The 19700-nt window shown below is 43.1% G+C and overlaps 1 protein-coding gene across 2 annotated transcripts in view; it reads left to right on the plus strand.

The window, feature by feature from the left end:
- Positions 1-2737: 2737 nt before the first annotated feature.
- CMTM6 (CKLF like MARVEL transmembrane domain containing 6) overlaps positions 2738-19700 on the plus strand; it is a 48541-nt gene continuing 31578 nt past the window's right edge. The window contains exon 1 of one of the 2 annotated variants that reach the window (XM_033930103.1): positions 2738-3067. In XM_033930103.1, coding sequence (XP_033785994.1) covers positions 2945-3067 — 123 coding nt within the window. In that variant the 5' untranslated portion in view covers positions 2738-2944. The remainder of the gene's footprint in view (positions 3068-19700) is intronic. The other variant, XM_033930102.1, reaches the window with a different exon arrangement.

A 19700-nucleotide genomic window follows, 5' to 3' on the forward strand; every position in this document is an offset into this window, starting at 1 on the left:
GATTCTATGCTTGCATCAGTCACTGCCATCACATATCCTAAGACGAGTGACATATAATGACGTTTGAAGTTAGCGATTATCCCCTGGTTCATCGGTTGAATCAGAGGTCGTGTTTGGTGGCAGAAACATGAGTTTGATGTTGGTTAGTCGTACGTCATTGCTGTGTGCTGCAAAGTTATCACACAGCATTACAATGTGTCTCCTATGCCTTCTCATCAGATTGTCAAGCTTCTGCAACCATTCAATCCACAGTGTTGCCATCATCCATTCATTTTTGTTGCTTTCATATTCAACAGGCAGGTGTTTAATGTTTTTGAAGCATCGACGGTTTCGATTCTTCCCAATCACCGGTGCTTCGAGCTTTTCACTACTGTCCATATTGCAACTGAGCAGCAATGACAATCGTTCTTTTGCAGTGGTCTCAAACTTGCGGCCCAGAAGCCACATGCGGTGCCAGGTACTATTTTGAGGCCCTCGGTATGTTTATCATAATCACAAAAGTAAAATAAAAGTTTCTTGATCATATGTCTCTTTAGCTATAAATTACAATATTATTATTAAGACTTAGCTTAAAGTAAAGCTTTATAAACTATGAAGAGTTTTATCTCATGCAAAATTGTCATTTCTTTAATAAGACATTAACTATTTTTTTTCTGAGGCCCTCCAAGTACCTACAACTCCAAAATGTGGCCCTGCAAAGGGTTTGAGTTTGAAACCACTGTTCTTTTAGCACCTTCAAGCCAACGGTTTTGCTGCATTTGAAAGCCAATGTTTAATCAGGGATGGCACGCCATTACATGCCTGTCTCATCGATGTTGAAAATATCGCATGGTTCATATCCACCAATAACTGGTGGCAACACTTCCATGACCCACCTTTCTGTACCAAACTCATCATCTTGTTTTTCGCCATGCTTCTTAAATTTTATGCCGTTAAGAGTAGCCCGAGAGCTTGTCTCAACGGGCGTATTGTAACACGGGGCTGGGAGGTCCTCGTGTTGCTTGCAAGGCAAGCTAGGGAGAGGACCGTTAGGGTAGAATTAAAGAAGTAATAGGGGAGGGATTTGCGCCAAAAGGAGAGTATAGGATTGGACAAAATCGGGATGATGGACGGCGCAGGGGAGTAGATAAAACCGGGACCTTGGAGGACTCGGTTTGTCTAAGGTCCTCCAGGGCAGTTTTTCTCCCACCCGCCCGCAGATTGGTGGCCTTAGCAGCTTGGGAAGGCGGGTCTCCCGAGCTACTGGGTGCTGGGGCTCATCCGGTGATGAGCGGGGGGCCGGCTGGGAGCCGTGCCTTGGGGTCAGGTGACCCGGGTTAAAGGGGCATGAGGTCATGCCACCCCTCAGACTCTTGCTGTTTGTGGCGGGGTCGGGGGCAAATGTTGATGTTTACACGGGGTAGCCCGGGAGGAGCTTGCTGATGTTGTTCAATTGAGGTTCAATATGTTAATGATGTTAATATATGCAAAGTTAATTTATTGGTTATTGTGGATTAAATAAAGAGCTGCGGCTATATTCCATAATAAAGTGTGTTGGTTTTATTTAGGGGTGGGTATGGAGAAAAGGGAGGTGTTGATGGACAGCAGCAGGGACTATCCAGATCACGCTGTTACGAACTTTCCACCTCTGAAGCCATTTGTTTGTTGCTTTGAAGTCTTCTACACCCAGTTCTTCGGATAGCTGTGTTGCTTTCTCCATCAGCAGAGGCCCACTGATTGGCAGTTGACGACTTTTAGCTTCAGCAAACCATCGCAGCATCGCCTGTTCAACGTCTCCAGACTTCCCAATTCTTTTCTGTTTCCTGGTAGGATTGCTGTTGTTTTGCCAGTCTTTCACTATGACTTCCTTTTTTTAGAAATCTGGCTAGGACGAACGCTGTAATGTTTTGCAATAGAGACCTGACTCTCCCATTGGTCAAGTCTCTTTAAGACATCGACACGTTCAACCAAAGACAAAGGTTTTTCTCCACGAGACGCCATGGTGCAGTTTCAAAAGTTTGAACACCTGGCCAGACCTAGACTACTGATCCGAAACATGTGGCTCATTAACGTGAGAATGTGATTGCTTTTAACCGGAGTGAACGTAACGTGAACGAACAGAGGTGGGACTTATAACATCAGTGCACATAAGCGGATTGTGTGTTTATTAGAATTGCAATTATCCGGAGTTTATGTCCATTGACTTTAATGTAAAGAAAACGGGACCATGGTGGTAGGCTGCAAATAACCGAAGTGTGCGCTTAAACTTAGGTGAAGTCGACTGTAATAGCAAATGGAAAAAAAACAGACAAACAAACCCAAAACCAACTTCCAGGAGGCAAAACAGTGAACTTAGACGTCTGTGAAAGACATTTTAGACTTTAGGGGGAAGGGGTAAAACGTGCCACTTTTAGTCTCAGCATAGGGAGGGGAAAGCATTAGGATCTTCAGAGCTAAAATGTCAGAGAGGTCTGTCAGAGCCATAACCTATGCTGAGACCTCAGATTTTTAAGGACGTGCAGTTAAGATCCGCGTTTTACCCCTTCCTAGCGTACAGTGAGAACGCCTCAGTCCTTCACTTGACAGAAAACTACTGGCTCCCAATGTAGAGCGGGAGGGGAGAGGGACGACGAGAGCCCGGAATAACTCCAGCTTCTGGGCGCTCCCTTGCTTCTCGCTTCATAGTAGAAATTATTGCTGCAGGAAGGGAACTCGATCCTCCGCTTTCGATTTCTCAATTAGCACGAAGGAAAGCAACTTCTGGAAATAATGGAGCTTTGCTGGAACGGATGAAGCACCGCCCCCTCGTCCCGCTCCTCCTCCTTTGGCATTTCCCCCGGAGTCCGGTTCCCGAGCTTCACTTTCACTTTCGTTCCCCGAGAGGAAGAGAAGGAGCAGCGGAGAAGGACGAGGAGTTAAAGGCCGGTGTACCGATCCCCTTCTTTCCCACCCCACACACTTGGCGATGGCTGACTCGGCGAACGGCCCCGTGTACACGGGTACCACCGTCCCCAACCCTAGCGCGGGCAACTGCAGCGGTCTCAGCACCCTGGGCCCTCCGCGTCTCGGCATCAAAGTGGCGCAGCTGGTGAGGTGGGGGTTGGGCTTTGGGGCTTGTTTGTGACCAAATCTGACCCGCGTTCTGCTGCAGCTTCGGTGTGGAGCGCGGGGAGAAGAGGGAGAGAGAGAGAACTTGACAGCCAATCACAGAGCTCGGCTTTCTTTTATTCGTTGTGATTGTGACGTAGCTGCAGAATGCCTGTGAGTTTGCGGGATTGTTGTGTTCCTTCAGTGTAACAGCTAATGAGAGAATAACTGTAGATGTTTGCGCCTGAATGAGTCTCTCTGAAATCGTCTACCTTTTTTTTTTTTTTTTTTTGCTAGTTTGTCGAAAGTGTTTAGTTGGTTAGGAACTTTTTTTAAAACTGCCTTCTGGGAACCAGTAGTTCTTCACCTCAAAGACGAAGATAACAAAATGCATAAAGATACTGTTTATATAATTGTATCAAACAGTTTTTTCTAAATGCTGCTCTGTAACATAGTAAATAACTGCAGATAAAGACCAGTCTAAGTAATTGTCACATGCATTATTACTTCATAATTAAATTTGCCTTTCTAGACATTTCTAGGACATAGACTACAGAAGTCCACCCTGTACTGACTGTACTTAGGTTTCAGCTACTGGATTTGCTGTGGAAGCCCACTGCAGCCCAAGGGTTACTTACAGAGCAGTGTTAATGCATTGAGATAGGGTTGTGTCAAGAGGGTCCCACATCCTTCTAAGCCTCCTACCTCAGATTTGTAAAGTTCTGCCAGGTATTTGAGAGTTGGCCTCAAATTAAGGTTGCCAACCAGTGGTGAATTTAAGAGAAACCAGTAGTATGAAATAGCACCCATGGCCAAACAAAATAAAAATATCAGCACACATCAAAATTCATGTGCTTGAATTTTATTATGTGAATAAATATTGGCCCCTAATAATTATGTGCAGAACATTACAGTTCATGCACAGATGTATTTTTTTATTTATTTATTTTTTTGCTAGATCCTGAGTACAGAAAAATAAACTAGTCCTCTATCTCTTCAGACCTAGTGTCCGAATTCTAGTATTGTGCCTAGGGCCCTTTTTACAAAGCTACAGCAGTAATTCCCTCGCACCAAATGCACTGAAACCCATTCAGTTCTTATGGGCTTCAATATACTTGCTGTGGGAGAATCGCTACTGCAGTTTTGTAAAACGGGCCTTTAGTCTTCTACGCTAGGGCTGATAGCTAATATCCTCTTTCATGTTTATACGCTGTGCTCCAGTAACCTATGCAAATTTGCAGTGTTATCTCTGCATGAAAAACTTCTCTGCATCATGCAGCTATACAGGGGCCTTTTAACCACACACTTCCATTTCTGCTAGCTTTCTTCCTCAGCCCCCAAGTTTGTGCATGAAATGATGCAGAAGAACCAGAACACCTTTTTGTTTGGACCAACAGTCCCACCTGCTTCTACTGCCTGTGAGAGAATGGAGAGTAAAAATGAATTGCTCAGAGTCACGAAAGAGCATTAGGGGGGAAAGTAGGATTTGTCTTCTGGCTCGTTTGCCTGTTGTTGCAACTATTCGGTGCTGTTCCACTCCAAGTGTGTGTTTGTGCAGTGCCCGTGCTTTCTTGCAGCCTGCCACTGTCACAAGTGTAAACTGCTTTGGATTAATGAGACAGTCAATATGGATTTAGTCAAGGAATATCTTGCCTCACCAATCTATTACATTTTTTGAAAAGATGAGCCAGTCATTCATCATGTATCTGGATTTTCAAAAGGCATTTGATAAAATGCCTCATCAAAGACTGCTGAGGAAATTGAGTCATGCGATAGGAGGTAATGTCCTATTACGGATTAAGAACTGGTTTAAAAGATAGAAAACAGAGAGTAGGGTTCAGGGGTCTCAAAGTCCCTCCTCGAGGGCTGCAATCCAGTCGGGTTTTCAGGATTTCTCCAATGAATATGCATTGAAAGCAGTGCATGCACATAGATCTCATGCATATTCATTGGGGAAATCCTGAAAACCTGACTGGATTGTGACCCTCAAGGAGGGACTTTGAGACCCCTGGGTTAAATGGTCAATATCTTAATTGGGGAAGGGTAAACAGTGAGGTTCCCCAGGTGTCTGTACTGGGACTGCTGCTTTTTAACATACACATTTTCCCAGTGATTTAGAGATGGGAATAACTAGTGAGATAATCAAACTTGATGATGACACGGAGTTGTTAAATTGCAAGAAGATTGTGAAAAATTGCAAGATGACCTTGGGATATGGCTCCAGAAAAAGGAGGATGGATTGAGACATCCAGGTTTTACTTCCGTTGCTTTCAATGGAAGTAAAACCCGGATATCTCAATCTGTCTTTTTTTTTTTTTTTCTGGATTCCTATGATAACCCTACATTGGGAGACTGGGCATCAAAATGGCAAATGGTGTTTAATGTGAGCAAGTGCAAAGTGATGCTTGTGGGGAAGGGTTTCATGTTAGGAGTCATCGCCTAGGAAAAAGACCTAGGTGTTATTGTTGAGGATATGTTGAAACCTTCAGCTCAGGGTGTGGCAGCTGCTAAGAAAGCAAATAGAATGTTAGGAATTATAAGGAAAGGAATGGAAAATGAAAATGTTATAATGCCCTTTGTATTGCTCCATAGTGTGGTCACACCTTGAATACTGTGCAATTCTGGTCACTGTATCTCAAAAAAGAAATAGCGGAATTAGAAAAGGACAATAAATGTGATAAAAGGGATGGGATGACTTCCCTATGAGGAAAGGCTAAAGTGGCTAGGGCTTTTCAGCCTGGAGAAAAGACAGCTGAGGGAAGATATGATAGAGTGAAGTGTAACAGGCTGATGTGAATTGCTTTACTCTTTCCAAAAATACTAGGACTAGGGAGCATATGATAAAGCTACTAAGTAGCAGATTTAAAATATTTCTTTTCGCCAATGTGTAATTAAACTCTGGAATTTGTTGCTGGAGAATGTGGTGAAAGCAGTTAGCTTAGCAGGCTTTAAAAAAGGTTTGGCTAATTTCCTAAAACAAAGGCCCATAAGTTGCTATTAAGATGGATTTTGGGAAAATCCACTGCTTATTACTAAGATAAACAGCATATAATATGTTTTACTCTTTGGAATCTTGTCAGATACTTGGGACCTGGTTTGGCTACTGTTGGAAACAGGATACTGGGGGTTGATGAATCTTCAGTCTGTCCTGTATGGCAACTCTTATGTACCACAAAAAGGCATTATATCAAATTCAGGACCCATAACCACAATGAGAACCAGCCCTGGTATTTCTTCCAGTCACTTCAGGAGACATGAACTAGAAGGCAGGGAAAGGCCATGATCCAGAGGTACTTTGCAGATGGGGTGGGAGCAGAAGAATGAACACATCTACTGTATAGGGGAAAATGGTGGCGATAAGTAAATGGGGGTTTACCGTACATTATGGGCTCACGAACGTATGTTTGCTTAGGGTTCAGTATAGTATTAATCTAACCCTGACCACTAGATAGCCCCTAGGCTGGGGTGTATTTTCTCAAGAGATCAGTCTGGTTGCTTTTCTTGTGTCATTTCTTTTATTGGCTGGAAAGAGTTTATAGAAAATTGTTTAGCCTGACTTTATTGATTTACGTAACACCTCAGCCAGCTTACTAGATTTTCTTGGCATTGGGCTGGAAACTGCAGGAGGCATTGCAAGCCAAAGATTTTCCCCTCCAATTATTTAGGCAGTCACCTCAAATCAAGAGGACATACCCAGTAAACCAATAGACCTGTAAAAAAAAATCAGCAATAATAGAGGAAGTGAAATGGTAGATTTTATATATGGAGAAGAAAAGAATTAAAAGTAATTGGGCTGACTGAAATTCAGCTATGAGGAAAATGTCCAGCAGTTGAGGAAGCAAGGCCAGTGCTGGGCATAATTCTATGGCCTGTGTCCTGAAAATGGCAAGGATAGATCAAGTATGCTTATTTAATATCACATCATATCATATGCTATGAGTATATCTCAGAGGGGGAAGTGAATTGTTTTTAGCATTGTAAACTGTTATAGCACTTTGTTTTTTTAGCAGTATATTAAGTATTAAAATCAAATCAAAATATCTTAAAAGTTGATAGTGAGTAAAATGTCAGTTTGCAACATTTTTGGATTAAGTTTAATCAAGAATTGACAATGAATGTGACTACACTGTAGCCAGAATTATAAAAGCACTCTTCTAAGATTGTTTAAAATATTAGTCTATATGGGGTTGGCATTATTGTAAATTGCTGACTGCCTTGAATCTGCATGGAGTGGCTCAGGCTGCCTGGATAGACCTTGCAGGTCTTTATGTGCTTTGAAAATGAGCTCCTAAGTCTCTCAACAGTAACACGTGTGTGTCTGAGTAAGGCCATGAACGATCTTTGCTATTTTTCCAGTGTGGATCACAATGAACCCCCCCCCCCCCCAAACAAACCAAACCAATAACCTCAGCATGAGAGTCAAAATTGTACATTTGGAGAATTCCCCCCTCTGGTGACTCAGCTGGCATGGTGGCTAATCTGATGATGTTGTGATCAGCCTGGCTGCTTATACACATTTAGAGTGCCTCGTATAATTAAAACAGTGTACTCCCCCATACTCTTTCTCTCTTCCCAACCTCATTCGTTGTCCCTATCCCGTCACCCTCTACAATACATCTTCTCAGCTTCTCTCCATTACACACACTCCTCCAGGTCAACCCCAACCAGTTTCAATTTCATCTACCATTCTTCAAGTCAGCTTTCACCATCCTATCTCTACCCTTGACCCCCTTCATGCTAGCCTCGCTCCAGTTTTTAATCCCCCGCTGAGCCAATAGTTTGAACTGCACAGTGCCCTGATTCTTTTATTGCTTTTTAAGACTTGTGAGAAAAGTGGGGGAAATTAGAAACATAGAAACATAGAAATAGACGGCAGATAAGGACCCACGGCCCATCTAGTCTGCCCACCTTAATGTCCCTCCCCTACCTTTGCCCTGTGAAGAGATCCCATGTGCCGATCCCATTTGGCCTTAAAATCAGGCACGCTGCTGGCCTCAATCACCTGTAGTGGAAGACTATTCCAGCGATCAACCACTCTTTCAGTGAAAAAGAATTTCCTGGTGTCACCTCGTAGTTTCCCGCCCCTGATTTTCAACGGATGCCCTCTTGTTGTCGTGGGACCCTTGAAAAAGAAGATATCTTCCTCCGCCTCGATGCGGCCCGTAAGATACTTGAACATCTCGATCATGTCCCCCCTCTCTCTGCACTCCTCGAGCGAGTATAGCTGTAATTTGTCAAGCCGTTTTTCGAATGGTAGATCCTTGAGTCCCGAGACCATCCGGGTGGCCATTCTTTGCACCGACTCCAGTCTCAGCACATCCTTGCGATAATGCGGCCTCCAGAATTGCACACAGTATTCCAGGTGGGGCCTCACCATGGATCTATACAATGGCATAATGACTTCCGCCTTACGACTGACGAAACCCCTTCGTATGCAGCCCATGATTTGTCTTGCCTTGGACGAAGCCTGCTCCACTTGATTGGCAGACTTCATGTCCTCACTGACGATTACCCCCAAGTCTCGTTCTGCTACCGTTTTTGCTAGGATCTCGCCATTAAGGGTATAAGACTTGCATGGATTCTGGCTGCCCAGGTGCATAACTTTGCATGTTTTGGCATTGAAGTTGAGTTGCCATGTCCTAGACCATCGCTCCAGTAGGAGTAGGTCGTGCATCATGTTGTCGGGCACTGAATCTTCGTCTGTTGTGCATTTGCCCACTACATTACTCAGTTTGGCGTCATCGGCGAATAATGTTATTTTACCTCGAAGCCCTTCTGCCAAGTCTCTTATAAAGATGTTGAATAGGATTGGGCCCAAGACTGAGCCCTGTGGTACTCCACTAATCACCTCCGTCATTTCGGAGGGGGTGCCGTTCACCACCACCCTTTGGAGCCTACCTCCAAGCCAGCTCCCAACCCATTTCGTCAATGTGTTACCTAATCCTATAGAACTCATCTTGCTCAGTAACCTGCGGTGTGGTACGCTATCGAATGCTTTGCTAAAGTCCAGGTACACGATGTCCAGGGACTCCCCAATATCCAGCTTCCCCGTTACCCAGTCAAAGAAGCTGATCAGGTTGGATTGGCAGGATCTCCCCTTAGTAAATCCATGTTGTCGGGGATCCCGTAGATTCTCTTCATCCAGGATCTTATCTAATTGGTGTTTGATTAGAGTTTCCATTAGTTTGCTCACTATCGATGTTAGACTCACTGGTCTGTAGTTTGCTGTCTCCATCTTTGAGCCTTTCTTGTGGAGTGGAATGACGTTAGCCGTCCTCCAGTCCAACGGGACGCTGCCTGTACTAAGGGAGAGGTTGAAGAGCGCGGACAGTGGCTCCGCCAAGACATCACTCAGCTCCCTAAGCACCCTGGGGTGCAGGTTGTCCGGCCCCATTGCTTTGTTAACCTTGAGCTTTGACAGCTCACCGTAGACACTGCTGGGTGTAAACTCAAAGTTACTAAACGGGTCAACTGAGCCAACCCTTGTCTGTAGCTGAGGGCCGAGCCCTGGCGCTTCTCGGGTGAAGACTGAGCAGAAGTATTCATTTAATAGTTGGGCTTTTTCCGAATCCTTTTCCACATAGTCTCCGTCTGGTTTCCTAAGACGTACAATCCCGCCTGAGTTTTTTCTTCTATCACTGATATACCTGAAGAAGGATTTATCTCCCTTCTGGATGTTCTTTGCTAGAGACTCCTCCATGAGGAATTTAGCCTCCCTGACTGCTGTTTTGACGGCTTTTGATTTGGCCAGGTAGTCTGCTCTAGAGTCCTGCTTCCCTGATTGTTTGTAAGAGATGAATGCTTTTTTCTTCTCCTTGATCAGGTCTGAGATCTCCGCAGTAAACCACTGTGGCTTATTGTTCCTTCGCCGTTTACTTACTGATTTTACATAGCGGTTTGTTGCTTCTTGTATGGTTGCTTTCAAAGTCGACCACATGTCTTCCACGTTATCGGTTTCTTCTTGGCTTTGTAGCGCCTGGTGAACGAAGTCTCCCATTTCTTTGAAATTTGTGTCCTTGAATTTGAGGACTTTGGTTAGTGTAGTAGATTTAGTGAAACCTTTCCTGATATTGAACCATACCATGTTGTGGTCACTGGAGGCCAATGTATCGCCCACCGAGACCTCTGTGACACTTTCTCCATTGGTAAGTATCAGGTCCAGTATTGCCTGATCCCTTGTCGGTTCCAACACCAGTTGCCTGAGGCTTGCTCCTTTCATAGAGTTTAATAGCCTCCTGCTGCTGCCGGAAGCAGAGGTAAGTGTAACCCAATCCACATCAGGCATGTTGAAGTCACCTAGCAATACTGTGTCCCCACGCAAGGTGATATTTTCTATATCTTCGATTATTTCCATATCCAGGTCATCCTGTTGTCTTGGGGGTCTGTAAATTACGCCAAGATACAAGCATTTGTCCTTCCCTCTGGCCAAATTAACCCAAAGGGATTCCCCAGTATACTGGACATCTGAGATTCTCGTGACCTTAATGTCATCTTTAGTATATAATGCTACACCCCCTCCCTTCCTACCCTCTCTGTCCCGGCGAAGCAAGTTGTAACCCGGTATGACCATGTCCCACCCGTGGGAGTCTGTGAGCCAGGTTTCGGATATCGCCACCACATCCAGGTCGGCATTCCTTATTTCTGTTTCCAATTCCAGGATCTTGTTTCCTAAACTGTGTGCGTTGACGTATATAGCCCTCCATGTTATATTTTTGTTATGTCTCAGTGGGGATATTCCTGTTTGAGCTATTTGAACACCTTTAGCATTGCTTGTGTTATTTGTGCTAGGAAGTACACATTTCAATTTACAGAGACTTACTTGGCACAGTTAGAAAACAGAACTGTTATGGGTGTGGTGTCGTGGGCACTGTTCTCTTCAAGCTGAGCAGGTGGTCTCCAACTGCATTGCCACTAGTAGGAGATGGTGCTACAATATTTTGTTTTCAATCTCTAGGGACAGGTAGGCTCCCTGGAGTCCTGCAGAGCTTACCTATCCCTCACTAGTGAAACAGCATCCTCATCTGGCAAGGCCTATAGCTGGCAGACTCCCATTTAGCTTAGAGAGAACAGTGGTCATGGGGCAAGTTGGAGGAGGGTATAGGGGAAGATTTAGGGGACCACACTTATGGTTAGTGGTAAGGTTGCCAGATTTTCCAGTTGGAAAATCCGGACCTCCAGTTCTGCCCATCCCTGCCCTGTAACACCCTAATCCCACCCTCAGTCCCACCCTAGCCACGCACCCCGCTGCTTGTTCTTGTCATGCGCAGACTTCCTCCCCGCCCGATGCAATTTGAGGAGGCTTAAAAACCAGGACAAAATCCCAGGTTTTGAAAAGCCGTCCGGACCCCCGGACATGTCCTGAAAAGGAGGACGTCCGGAGAAATCCGGATGTCTGGTAACCCTAGTTAGTGGAGGCCGCCACTGGCTTTCAAGCCCTTCAGTGAAGAGCACTGGACAAAGGGATTAATTTTTGGTAATGAGGCAGGAATGGAGGCGAGGGGGGAAGTTAATAAATGTGCTGAAACTATGAAATGCCCAACCTTTGTGGGATATTTACATGCTAAAAAAACATGTTTGTTTCAACTGAAAGACATTTTTCTTCCTTGATGCCTTTGAGGCCTAACTGTCCTTTTAAGGGCAATCGAGCAAAAATACTATTGAGTTTAACAGCAGCCCTCCCTCTTGATTTTTCCTTAATTGTTCTCTTTTACTTTGCCTAATGTAGTTCTTGCCTTTTACCTTTTGTTCTTGTTTGTCTTTGTTTTTAATATTTTTTTTTAAGTTTTTATAGTTATAGTTTGGTGACGTATTGTCACCTCAAACTTGTATTTTAGTTAAAGCTTGTTCTCTGTTTTTTCAAATTTGTACACCGCCTAGAAAGCTGATTGGGCGGTATAAGATATTTTAAATAAACTTGAAACTTGAAAGCTGTCTTGGAGGATACTATATGTTCTTCCCCTTAACCCTGCACAATCCTTCCTCTCAAAAAAGAAATTGTTAGAGGCTGCAAGATTATTCCGTTTCTTAGCTTAGAGTTTTCCTCTTGATCCTTGTTTGCCGATCTCCTTTCCTCCTTTGTATGTAATTTCAGGCTGTTAAAACACATGATTTCCCCTCACATGCTCCCACAGCTTAGAGATGTAGAACTTTGAACCCTGCTGTACTTCAAACATAACAGCTAGAAGCAATTTTTTTTCTTTTATGAATTTGTGTGGTGCTCCTGTTCATGCTGGAACCTTTTTTTTTTTCTTTCTTTCTTTCTTCCCCACGCATTCTAATTTGTGGCTCTGATTTCTTCTTGATGTGCATCAAAGAAGATGTCAAATAAGTGTTATGTACAGCAAAACTTTAATACTGTTAGTGTATCAACTCTTCTCACAATAAACAGTATTTCAAACCTCAATCATTATGCCTTTTAACTTTTTTTCATAGATCTTATTTTCACCAAAACACTTCGCAGTCCTAGTACAATCCATCATCCTCTCCAGATTGGATTATTGCAATTCTATCTACCTCAGCCTAACCAAGAAAAGTCTCCACAGACTTCAGCGGATTCAGAACGCCGCAGCTAAGCTTGTTTTCACGAAAAGCAAATTTGATCACGTCTCACCGCTCCTGTCTAAGCTCCATTGGCTCCCAGTAATCCCCAGGATTCACTTCAAATGTGCGTGTCTGGCCTACAAGATCCTACATGGCATCCTTCCTGCCGTTATCCCTCTATCCTGGAACTCCCCAACCCCTACTTCCTCCAGATCCTCCCAAATTTTTAAACTATCCTTCCCTTCCATAAAAGGTATTTCCCATGTAGGCAAACTTGGGTCATCCCTCCCCTTTAGAATCACTGAGATCTGGAATAACCTCACCTCCCCTCTCCAAACCTCAAGCTCCCTCCAACTCTTCCGCAAACACCTAAAAACCTGGCTATTCTCAAAACTGTAACACTTCCCCCCTCTTAGGCCTCTCACCTTCCCCCTTTACACCTAACTCTTTAATCTCTCCACTGTAGTTCCTCTCTCATCTTTCTTCCTGTAAACCGTGCCGAGCTCCGCATTCGTGGAGATGGTGCGGTATATAAACCCAAGGTTTAGTTTAGTTTAGTTTAGTCTTCAGAAGTGCCAGTATTAGCCAAGTGTTTTCATTGGCTAAAATACTTTTTGGCACTGGCCTCCTCATTGGACCCATTTTTAATTTTTATACAGTGCTTTGTGCTAATATCTTAAATAAATACAAATCTTTCAAGTTATCTTTTGTTGTTAAATTTTCCTTTGTCACTAATATCGGGAAGGGACCTGTCATTCCGACATGTTTCGCCCGAAGGCTGTATCAAGAAAAAGTCCCCCCTTCTGCTTTAGCTCCACACCATCCCGATCATTGATAGTTTTGAGACAAAGCTTTGAGACAAAGCTATCAATGATCGTGATGGTGTGGAGCTAAAGCAGAAGGGGGGACTTTTTCTTGATACAGCCTTCGGGCGAAACATGTCGGAATGACAGGTCCCTTCCCGATATTAGTGACAAAGGAAAATTTAACAACAAAAGATAACTTGAAAGATTTTGTATTTATTTAAGATATTAGCACAAAGCACAGAAGCACTGTACAAAAATTAAAAACGGGTCTAATGAGGAGGCCAGTGCCAAAAAGTATTTTAGCCATTGAAAACACTTGGCTAATACTGGCACTTCTGAAGACCTATGAAAAAAGTTAAAAGGCATAATGATTGAGGTTTGAAATACTGTTTATTGTGAGAAGAGTCAAAGAAGATATCAGCATCTCTAGCATTCAGTCATGGTTCTCTGCTGAACTTTTGTTATCCAAAGGGTGACAGTCTGTTGAGCATCATCAGTACATCTTCTGGACCTGGTGTTCAGCTGCATCTTTTCATGTGGCACTTTTGCTTTCTGTAATATGTGTTCATGCTGAAAAGGATTCCATTGGAAATTGATCTGATATGACAGCTTTCTATTAAATAAGAAATTCTTTAGATTAGCTGTGTTTTGAGGTAATGTCAGCACTGCAAGACTTCAGTAGTATTTTGGTTTCTGGAGCATATTCTGTTAGTGCCACCTCATGTCTGTTCTCTTAAATTATTGTATTTTGGTTTGTCATGCCTGCAGTCTGAGAACTGAGAGCATCTTGATGGCCTGTCTCTGAAGCTAGTGTTATAAAGTCTTTTAGAACCTCTTTAGTATCTAGACCAGTATATCACAAACTGTGTGCCATGGCAGATTTCAGCTGTGCCGTGAGACGCCGGCGAGGAGGAGAGGTGCCGGTGCCGGCTGACTGCCTACAGGAGGTGCTTCTCGCTGGATCGATTTTTCACTCTGTCAAAAATTACAAAGACTAGGGGGACACTCAATGAAGTTACATGGAAATAATTTAAAAACCAATAGGAGGAATTTTTTTTCATTCAGAGAATAGTTAAGCTCTGGAACGCATTGCCAAGGTTGTGGTAAGAGCGGATAGCTTAGCTGGTTTTAAGAAAGTTTTGGACTGGCCACCATGAGAACGGGCTACTGGGCTTGATGGACCATTGGTCTGAGCCAGAAAGGCTATTTTTGTGTTCTTACCTGTAAGCAGTGAGTTGGTGCCTCTCCTCTTTGCCGGTGCCTCTCCTCCTCTCCTTCTCCAGCACCCCCCCCCCCACCAGTGGTAATTGGAGGCCCAGGGCCATGTCTGGAGGGCATGCGCGGACATCGATGTGAAGACATAACACACCCAAGATCCTTGAAAGAAGGCCAGCAAAAGATCAAAAGGATCCCAACATGCTCATAAATAGAGATGAAGACTATATATCTCAAGTGCCCAAAGCCAGTTACCAGAGCGAATCATAGTTATTAGGCTTATAAAAGGGCTATCATTGATAAACGTCTTATTTTCTCTATGAGCAGTGTATATATTTGGTTATTGCTTAATATACCGTGATATTATATAATAATTAACTTATGCTGTATAATACTTAGCTCAGGTCTAGTATATTGCCCGGCTTTCCTCCCGACGGAAGATCTCCGTTTCGCTCTCATCAACGTATTGAGAGCTTCTTCAGGACAGCATTTTGTTAAACAGTTATTCTGCCATCCTTCCTGTAAAATTTCAGTCGACTCCTTTTGGTGATCAGGTAACTCACATCCTAGGAATCCCCGCTGTGGCGCGGAACCTGTTCACTCCAACGATACAGCATCGCAAAGATTACCGGGTGTAGTGGCACCTCCTCACTCCAACGTTACATGCACGTGCATTTCTGGATATCATCCAGCCACGGCCCCGCGTTTAGTGCATCGCAGCTTCAAAAAGTTTGTAGCACACTGATCTAGACCAGGGGTGCCCACACATTTTAGGCTTGCGAGATAATTTTAAAATGACCAAGTCAAAATGATCTACCAACCATAACATTTTTAAAAAACACAAAGCACACTGTACGCAGAGAAAATGTGAATTATCATTTATATTCCAGGGGTTTTTCAAAGAGGTCAAGGCAGGTGACTTTATGCAATGTCACTTCAGTAATAACTGTACAAAAATAGACACATATACCCCCTCCCTTTTTACTAAACCACGATAGTGGTTTTTAGCGCAGGGAGCTGCACTTAATACCCTGTGCTGCTCTCGACACTTATAAGCTCCCTGCGCAAAAACCACTATTGCGGTTTAATAAAAGGGGGCCATAGTGCAAAATATAGACAGCAGATATAAATTCTCAAAGCGGACACATTTTGATCACTAAATTGAAAATAAAATCATTTTTCCTACCTTTGTTGTCTGGTGATTTCATGAGTCTCTGGTTGCACTTTCTTCTTCTGACTGTACTTTCAATATTTCTTCCCTTCTTTCAGCCTCATTTATGCTTCCTCTCCTTCAGACCTCATTCCCTCCCCCAACGTTTTCTTTCTCTCTCCATGCCCTTTCTTTCTTTCTCCCTGCCCCCATCTTTCTTTCTGTCTGTCTTTCTTTCTTTCTCTCTGCCTCCTTTCTTTCTGCCTGTCTCCCTGCTTGCCCCCTTTCTTTCTGTCTCCCTGCCCTCCCCCAAGCCACCGCTGCCATGCGGAAACAGGCCCCCAAACCGCCGCTGCCGAGTTTTGAGCTCTCCCTGCTTTCCGACGCGGTAAACGGGATGCAGAAGCGCTGGGCCGACCAGCTTTCCACTCCGACATCAGAATTAACATCGGTAGTAGAACGCGGTAGTAGAACATCGGTAGTAGAAGTAGGTAGAACGCGAAGGCAACTCGAGTCTATCACAGAGCCTGGGATGGGCTCCGTGATCGACTCGCATTGCCGTCATGATCTACTGGTCGATCACGATTGACCATTTGGGCATCCCTGATCTAGACAATGGCTCTGCTTATGAACTCATTGAGAGCACTTTAGTATTTCATAAGCACTCCAGTATACTGTAAGTATGGTAGCACAGCATCACCACCTTAGTGTTTCTGCAGTTAAAAGCAATTACAGTAAAACCTTGGATTGCAAGTAACTTGGTTTGCAAGTGTTTTAGAAGACAAGCAAAACATTTTATTAAATTTTAATTTGATATACAAGCAAGGTCTTGCAATACGAGTATTAAAGTTTTTGGGTTTCCATTATTTCTTATGAGGAAATTCACTTTGATATATGAGTGCTTTGGATTACAAGCACGCTTCTGGAACCAAGGTTTTACTGTATTTTCTGGACTCCACAGATTCCATTTTACATGCTGCTGCTGTTACAGTACTTGTGGTAGTCTTTCCTACTAAATCCGCTTATTACTAGGGCTGGCTTAACTGCTATGCATCTAAACCGTCCAGCTGTTTTTGGCAAGTAGGGACACCCAAATTTCAGTCAGTTCCTCCATTTGACTCTCGGACCCTTTTACTAAGCTGCAGTAGAGGTTTCTATCGTGGCCCGCGATGCTAAATGCTCCAGCGCTCGTAGAATTCCTATGAGCATCAGAGCATTTAGTCAAGGGAAATTTTGCCTCACCAATCTATTACATTTCTTTGAAAGGGTGAATAAACATGTGGCTAAAGGTAAGCCAGCCAATTATCATAAAAGAGGGCCAACGTTTGATAAAATTCCAAAAATTGAGCTCTGATATCCTCATATGTATATTTTAAGTTGTCCACTCTCCCCCGCCTAACTTTTATTTTTAGATTTTGCATAGCTCTCTTCTCCCTCGGATAATGGGCTAACAGAATGATTTCCAAAATCAAAGCATTTCTGTTTCAGTTGTTTATTCTGGAATTCAACCACCACTCAGGTTTATTTTAAAGCTGATTCTGCAAAACAGCTCTCTGAGCTGAAGAGAGTGCTGAGCTCAACTTCTTCTCTTCCTATTAGCGCTCCTCTTGAATAGTATCCCCCACATTGCTGTCTTGAGAGCATCCCTGATCTCCCCCATATCATTAATAGCAAGACAATACAGTAGTCACTTGTAGTCATCACAACCCATGAATCCCCCTAGAACAGGGGTGTCAAAGTCCCTCCTGGAGGGCCGCAATCCAGTCGAGTTTTCAGGATTTCCCCAATGACTATGCATGAGATCTGTTTGCATGCACTGCTTTCATTGTATGCTAAAAGATCTTTTGCATATTCGTTGGGGAAAATCCTGAAAACCCGACTGGATTGTGGCCCTCCAGGAGGGACTTTGACACCCCTGCCTTAGAAAGATTTCATTGAGATGTCAAAGCTTCCCCTTCACTAAAAGATACTTAAACTGGTGCACGATCTAATATTAGAATGGCTTCAATTCCAGAGTCCTGGACCCTCTTCCACATATTCCTATGTGGTTGCTTAGGGTGACAGTTTCTTGAGGGATGGCACAGAGCAACCTGCAGTTGAAGGAAAACAATAGCTACTGACATGCATACAAACTGAAATAATCACCACAGCATGTACATTCACCTGCAGAGGGAAGGTGGCCATTTAACCTAAGTACAGTAAATGTTTTTTCTAGGGACTTGAAAAATTAATTCAGGAAAGTTCAAGTTTGAAGGTTCATTTAGGTGTTTTGGACACCTGGCTATACTGAGTGGTGCATTTGTTTAGTAAAATGTGATATACTGCTTTAAACCATATAACAAAGTGGATTATAATTCAAAAACATTACAGTTAAAAGTGACAGGAATTCCAATATCAAAACATAGAAATATGATGGTAGATAGAGGCCAAATAGCCCATCTAGTCTGCCCAAAGACCTAATCAAGGTATATCAAATCCTATCCCTTTTACTCCTTTTTAAAAAAATCATACCTTGTACAATTCAGTTATGCTCAAGATGAAGCTTTTTTTTTTTTTTATATGTGTGTATCTCGCAGAACGGCTAATACAACTTTTGATTAATTCACAAGTTACTATCAACAGCTTGTTTGAAAAATAACACTTGCAACAAGTTTTTAAATTTTACTAAAAATTTCCTCTCCTTTAGGAAGATTATTCCATAAAGTAGGGGCTAGCCAAAAATCTTTGAGCTTTATTTCTGGTGGAGTTCCATTTATCTCTGATGAGCTGTGGGGTGATTAGCCTACAATCTCATAGAGATTGCAATACTCCCCCTCCCTCGGAATTTAGCTTGTGTTGCTTGTCAGCAAGGCTTGATAAAAGGGGGGTCTATTAGGTGTATATGGGATTGTCATAGTATTTAAATAATTTGGGTACAGATTATAATAAGCTGAGTCAAAGATGATAATTTAAACTGGCTTCTATACTTAGCAGGAAGCTAATGATATTTCAGATAAAGAGGAGTTACATGATCAAATTTTGTATAATTTCCTAGCAATTTAGTTGCCACATTTTGCATTGTCCATAATCCTCTAAGATTAACACTTGACCAACATGACAGAATTACAGTAGTCTAACTTTGACACAAAGGCCCGGATTCTGTATAGGACGCCATCTCAGAAGCTGCCTAAGTGGCTTTTGAGAATCACGGACGTCCTATAGAGAATCACGCCTAAGCCCACCTAAGAACCCGATTCTCTAACCCAGTGTTCTTCAACCTTTTTACACCTATGGACCGGTGGAAATAAAATAATTATTTCGTGGACCTAGCAAACTAATAAGACTGAAATTTTTAAAAACCCCATTGCCGCCCTGTCCTCGCAAGCTCAGTCCCGTTAACCATCTGATCCCATCCGCACAAGCCTCAAATAGTTATGATTTTATACTGAACATATTTTATTAAAGTATAAAAAGAAACAATATTCTGTACAATTGTCATTTTATAAATATAAATAATACAGGGCAAGGATCAACAAAACCCCCGTCTCCCCTCCCCTTCACATATATCCCCTCTACTATCAAGAAAACTGAATAAGCCAAATTATTACAGAATGCTACACAAATATCATGCTAACAGAATACCGCAGTCACACATGGCAGGAATGGTGTTAGGGGGAGTGCAACTAGGGCAACTGCCTCTTGGTCAGAGAAAGCCCTAAGCCAGCTGGAAGCTAAAGACGCACTGCCTGGGCTTTGCACTCCCCAGTTATGTCTAACATCAGCTCTAGCAGGATACATATTTTAAATCTGATATATTCTAATCACAAGATAGAAATAAAATTATTTTTTTCTACCTTTTGTCGTCTCTGGTTTCTGCTTTCATCGTCTTTTCACTCTCTTCCATCCAGCGTCTGCCCTCTGTCTGTTCAATCCAGCATCTGCCT

This window comes from Geotrypetes seraphini, chromosome 2 (assembly GCF_902459505.1).
Source record: "Geotrypetes seraphini chromosome 2, aGeoSer1.1, whole genome shotgun sequence".
NCBI classification, from domain to species: domain Eukaryota; kingdom Metazoa; phylum Chordata; class Amphibia; order Gymnophiona; family Dermophiidae; genus Geotrypetes; species Geotrypetes seraphini.